The sequence below is a fragment of the Cajanus cajan genome, chromosome 5, assembly GCF_000230855.2.
Source record: "Cajanus cajan strain Asha chromosome 5, NIPB_CcT2T_4, whole genome shotgun sequence".
NCBI classification, from domain to species: Eukaryota; Viridiplantae; Streptophyta; class Magnoliopsida; order Fabales; family Fabaceae; genus Cajanus; species Cajanus cajan.
In genome coordinates, this window is record NC_138521.1 from 29,955,570 (window position 1) to 29,961,719 (window position 6,150).

Genomic DNA, 6,150 nt, shown 5'->3' on the forward strand with positions numbered 1-6,150 from the left:
GCGGTGCCCCGACGAGCCCTGACTCCGCCCCATGCAGATAGAACAAAAACATGCCAGTTCCATAAAAATCGAGGACACACTACGGAGGAATGCACAGCCCTTCGAGATCGCATCGAAGACCTCATCAAATCCGGAAACCTTCAAAACTTCATTCGACCCGCAGATGGGAGAAAGCACGACTACCTCTCAGGTAGGAGGGAACACAAAAGGGGGGACCGAGATATAGCACCTCCGAGGTACAGATCACGTGAGCGCAGCAGGTCCCAAGAAAGGAACGATCAGCAACGAGACCGGAATCAACCTAGAAGGGTGATAAACACAATTGCTGGCGGATTCGTAGGAGGGGGAAGCATGTCCTCGGCTCGTAGGAGACACTTACGGGCAATCAAGTCAGTAAATGCCGTAGGCTGAACAGCTTCGGTCCACATGCCCCCTATCACGTTTATCGATCGAGATTTTCAAGGCGTCAACCCTGTGCAAGATGACCCGATGGTGATTAGTGTCGAGATTAACAACTGCATTGTGAAAAAGACGCTCGTTGATCAAGGGAGCTCGGCTGACATCTTGTACTGGAAGACATTCGAGCAACTTGGCATTCCCGAACGAGAGCTGGCACCTTACAACGAGCCCTTGGTCGGATTTTCAGGGGAGAAAGTGGACACCCGAGGGACGATCGACCTGTACACCTATTTTGGAAATGGGCAAGAAGGCTGCCAACTAAAGGAACGATACGTGGTGGTCCACGCCAACACTTCCTATAATATCCTACTTGGACGACCCTCTTTGAACAAGCTCTAGGCTATTATATCCACCCCTCACCTGGCTATGAAGTTTCCCTCCGAAGCTGGAACGGTAATCACCGTACACGCTGACCAGAAGATGGCCCGCGAATGTTACTTTGCCAGCTTGAAGGTACAATCGACTCCTAGGCCTAGGAGAGATGTCAATGTCATCGGTGATGACTGAAAAGAAAAGCCAATGGTAGACCTAGAGCTCGATCCAAGGATTGAGGACGAACACCGGGTCGAACCAATAGAGACAACAATCCCATTTCAGCTGGGAAGAGACGAAGAACAAGCCACTTACTTGAGTTCCCAGTTGTCAGAGGTCGAGGAAAAAGACATCAAGCAAATCCTCAGGAAGTACGCCGACCTGTTTGCCTGGACAACAGCTGACATGCTAGGAATCGATCCAAGCTTTCATTGCCACCGGCTCTCGATATGCCAAGCCCATCGCCTAAAAGAAAATAAAAATGGGAGGAGAAAGGGCTCAAGCGGTGAGAGAAGAGACGACCAAGCTACTGCAAGCAGGGTTCATCAGGGAATTCAAGTACTCTAGTTGGTTGGCCAATGTGGTAATGGTTAAGAAGGCAAATGGCAAGTGGCAGATGTGTACCGACTACACGGATCTGAACAAGGCATGCCCAAAAGATGCCTATCCCCTTCCACACATTGACGCATTGGTCAACGGAGCGGCAGGTCACCAGAGCTTAAGTTTCCTAGACGCCTACTCAGGGTATAATCAGGTACCCATGTACCCACCGGATGAAGAGAAAACTGTGTTTATCACTGATTCGACCAATTTTTGTTACAAAGTGAAGCCATTCTTTTTGAGAAACGCGGGGGCAACTTACCAACGACTCATGGATAAGATCTTTCAGCGGCTGATAGGAAAATGCATGGAAGTGTATTTGGATGACATGGTGATTAAATCTGCCTCCACCGACGATCACATAAGAGATCTTGAAACAATATTCGACGAAGTGAGGCGGCATCACATGCGGTTGAATCTAGCAAAGTGCACCTTCGGAGTCGCTGGTGGGAAGTTCTTGGGCTTCATGCTGTCTAAGAGAGGTATAGAAGCTAATCCCGACAAGTGCCAGGCCATTGTTAATATGAGAAGCCCACACAATGTAAAGGAAGTACAATGACTGGTCGGGCGCATAGCTTCCTTGGCTCGTTTTCTGCCCTGCATGGCAAACAAGTCAAGACCCATAATGTCCTTGTTGAAGAAGGCCAGCAAGTTCCAATGGACTGAAGAATGTGAGTCCTCATTTCAAGACTTCAAGACAATGCTCACAGCCCCGCCATTGCTTGCTAAACCGAACCCCCAGCTAGAGATGATCGTCTACATCTCGGTGTCTGACAAAGCTGTTAGCACGGCTCTAGTGCAAGAACAAACGAAACAAATGTCGGTATACTTCATCAGTCGAGTCTTGCAAGAAGTCGAGACCCGGTACCAACATCTTGAGAAAACGGTTCTAGCTCTCGTACACACGGCCCGACGTCTCCGACACTACTTCCAGAGCCACAAAGTCGTCGTCAAGACAGATAGCCCGATTGTCAAGGTCTTGCAGAAGCCCGAACTAGCCGGACGAATGGTCGCTTGGTCCATAGAACTATCGCAATTCGATATTCGTTTTGAACCAAGAGGACCCATCAAAGCACAGAGCATGGCCGACTTCATAAACGAATTCACTCCGGAAGTACCACCTAAGCCGCATGTATGGACTTTGCATGTAGACGGGTCGTCAAACCAACAGGGTAGCGGAGCCGACATTATACTAGAAGGTCCTGGTAAAGTGGTGGTCGAACAATCACTACAATTCGGTTTTAGGACTTCCAACAACCAAGCCGAGTATGAGGCCCTTCTCGCCGGCTTAAGGCTGGCAAACGACCTAAGCATCACTAGAGTTAAGTGTTGGAGTGATTCACAAGTGGTTACTGGACATGTCAACGACACCTTCCAAATTAAAGAGCCAACACTACTATTATACTTCCATGCTTTCCAGAAGCTGAGAAACAATTTCGATGACGTTCGCGTTGAGCACATACCCCGGGAACTTAACGCAAGAGCCGATCAATTGGCTAAGCTAGAAACCAGCAAGAAAACTAGCCATTTGCGCAGCATGATACAACAAGAACTAAAAAAGCCAAGCATCGTGGAAGCTGAGTGTTTACACGTCCAGCAGGGGAATCCTAATTGGATGACCGGTATAGTTAAGCACCTTTTGACTGGAGAACTACCTGCCAACCCCTTTGACGCTAAGAAGATGAGAACCATGGCAGCACGGTATACATTAGTAGCTGGAGAGCTATATAAGTGGGGCATCTCATCGCCCCTGTTGAAGTGCTTAACTCCCGAACAAGCGCACTATGTCCTCCGAGAAATCCACGAAGGCATATGCGGAACTCACTCGAGAATTCGAACTCTCGCAGCCAAGGTCATCCGGGCCGGTTACTATTGTTAGAAAAGAATGGCACAATCCAAGAGGGGGGTGAATTGGATTCTATGACACTTTAAAATTTTTGAACTATTTAGGATCTTTATTTCAATTAAACTTTTCTAAAAAATGAATTTTCAATGAAGTTTCTTAAAGACTTGTTATAGAAGAATCAAACCTATATGTTATCTTGATTACCCAATAATGAGGTTCAAAGTTAACTCCAATATGTAATGCTTTAATTTAGTTTAAACCAACATTATTCATGCACACATGTTAATCAAGAACAATCTTCTTTAATGCACAATCAAGATATTACGCAAAGTAAAAGATAAGGGTAAGAGAAGATTGCACAAGTCTTTTATCCTGGTTCAGCCACTCCACATGTGACCTACATCCAGTCCTCAATCACAACCTGATCAAGATTTGTTCCACTATCTTAATGAAGAAGGTTTACAAGCATACCACACATGCATATACTCCTACATTTAAGATAACCACTTTCTTGACCTCAAGAAAACACCCCTTGTAGAAACCCACTACAAGAATTCCTTACCACTTGAGAAACCCTTTCAAGATTTACAAGTATTCACAAAGAATTAAGGAACGAATTCACCTAGAATTCAGAAGCAAATCTTAATCTCTTCCCTTTCAAGAATGTGATGATGATGATGATCCTTTCAAAGTTTTTCACAAACGTTTTTCTTCTTGGATTCACAAAGAAAACTCTCCAAGATTGTCACAAAGACTTCCCAAAAACGCTTTTCTAATTTTGATTCTCAATTCTAACTCTGTTATGAAGTTTCAAAATGTTCAAACTATTTATAAAAGTTTCAGAACCAGATAATCGATTATTTTAATGAATAATCAATTATTTTGTTCTTCATGATTTCTGGAAATCAACCAAGAGCAATTTAATCGATTATTTTGCTGGATAATCGATTATTCCAGAGAGTCATTTATGGGATAATCGATTATTTCACAAATAATCGATTATTGCAGCAAGGCATCTCATTTTGCCTGTTGTTGGAATAATCGATTATATTTAATTATAATCGATTATTTTGAGTTAGTTTTCAAAACTTTATTTTAAGTCTCAAAATAACTTCTTAACCTTAAACTCATCATCATACACTCCCTAATCAGATTAGATATAGATTTAGCTTATGCACACAGCACACACAAAAGATAAACTCAATCAAAACAATTTTATACACTATAAACTATTACATAGCACTTTCTTTTGACTTTGTTTTTTACTTCTTTGTTGTCTTTGTTGTTGATGTCCTTGGTACACATTTGTTATCATCAAAACTATTCAAACTTCAGAGGTGATCTCATCAAGCTCAGGCTCCCCCAATCTCCCCCCTTTTGATGATGACAAACCAAGCTAGGCTTTAACCATTATGCTTTTTCTTTCACATTCAACACCTGCAAAACACAAAACCTGCAAAGCACACACACACAACCTTTCTCCCCCTTTGGGCATCATCAAAAACAAATCAAGCTATGTTTGTTCACAACACACAATATAAGCCATAAGCACACACCTTATATGCTCAGAACAATACCAAAACTAGTTTAACATATCATAGGTATTGATCAACAACCAAACTTTGTGAACTTTGAACTATAATATCCAAGTCAGAATTATTAGATCAGCAACTCAAGCATGAATTGGTTAGCCAACATCACAAATTTCAAACCACAATTCAGAATTTTAGAATCCAAAAACATTATCAATTTAGCTCACCAAATATCAAATATCAAAATATCAATGCTCAAGAAAAAACAGAACATCATCATGCTCAAAAACAGAGCATCATAGCATCAACCAACCAAATAAAATTTTTTTCACACCATTCAAACCAGTATAACAGCAATTCAAACTTCAAATACCATCAGAATTTAAATTGTTCAAGAGATTAAAGCATTCAAATTGTTTCGAAATTAAAAATATTACAACCAAATTGAAATGAAAATCCAAAAACAGAATTTAAACTTCCTAATTAAAATAGAACAACAAAAACAGAGCATCAATCTGAGTCTTCAGGCATCCCAAGGTGAGTCTTGAGTCGATTAATTTCATGAGCAAGGGTATCAAACCTATCAAGAATACCCGAATAAATTGACTCATGTCTTTTAGACATCTCCATCACAGCATCAAGCTTATTAATCATAATTTGCTCGAATGGAGAGAATAGCTTAGGCTCCGCTTCTTGCTCCCGGTCAGGTTCAGCTTCAACCTGTGGTGGCTAATCTTCATCATGTGATGGAACGCCGTCTTCATCAGTCGCCGGTTCAGGGGTTGGAGGTACATCTCCCTTAAATACCCACTTGTCTTCCTGTTTGAGCATCCCCATATGATGCAAGGAAGATTTCTCAATTTTGTTAGAGGCATGGAGAATTATTTTCTTCTCCCCTGTCAAGTCTACCCCTGCATTCTCAAAAAATTTTGACAGCAACAGAGCACACAGAATCGGTCCATCCTCTTTCCGTCTTGCCTTCCACATACAATCATTTACAACTGATACCCAATCAATCTTGATTTTCTTCTTAATCACATGCATTAATAAAATGTCATCCCTTGACATTTGGGCATGGTTATGCAAACGGGGTTTTAACATCCAAGCAATTATAAAAGAAATCAAACGAGAATTTTTCTTCATACCCACCGCCAGAAACTTGTTGTAGTTGGTGGTCTCAGGATTACTTTGACAATCCCTGAAGGTCGTCAGCTCCTCAAAATTACCAAAGTTGAAGGGTTGGGGTTTTTCACGTCCCGTGCCACTCAGCCCGACAACCGCCTTCAAGGTTGGCCCGTCAAGCTTAATCAGCTTCCCCTTCACAACTGATTGCATAATGCCTTCATTGCTTGTTGCAAAGCAAAGAAATAGCCTAATCAACTCAGGGTAGTAGGGTCCCTC

General features: G+C 42.3%; 2 protein-coding genes across 2 annotated transcripts; both read left to right on the plus strand.

The window, feature by feature from the left end:
• Window positions 1-426: 426 nt before the first annotated feature.
• Window positions 427-798, plus strand: LOC145957949 (uncharacterized). The gene has a single exon (XM_083074386.1). The coding sequence runs from the start codon at window positions 427-429 to the stop codon at window positions 796-798; it is 372 nt and encodes a 123-aa protein (XP_082930512.1).
• Window positions 799-1,972: 1,174 nt separating this feature from the next.
• On the plus strand, window positions 1,973-3,250 carry LOC109803388 (uncharacterized). Its single transcript, XM_020364937.2, has one exon. The coding sequence runs from the start codon at window positions 1,973-1,975 to the stop codon at window positions 3,248-3,250; it is 1,278 nt and encodes a 425-aa protein (XP_020220526.2).
• Window positions 3,251-6,150: the final 2,900 nt, after the last annotated feature.

Bases quoted from the DNA above. Each gene is read 5' to 3' on its own strand.
- LOC145957949 (XM_083074386.1), top strand. From the start codon at position 427: ATGCCCCCTATCACGTTTATCGATCGAGATTTTCAAGGCGTCAACCCT.
- LOC109803388 (XM_020364937.2), top strand. From the start codon at position 1,973: ATGGCAAACAAGTCAAGACCCATAATGTCCTTGTTGAAGAAGGCCAGC.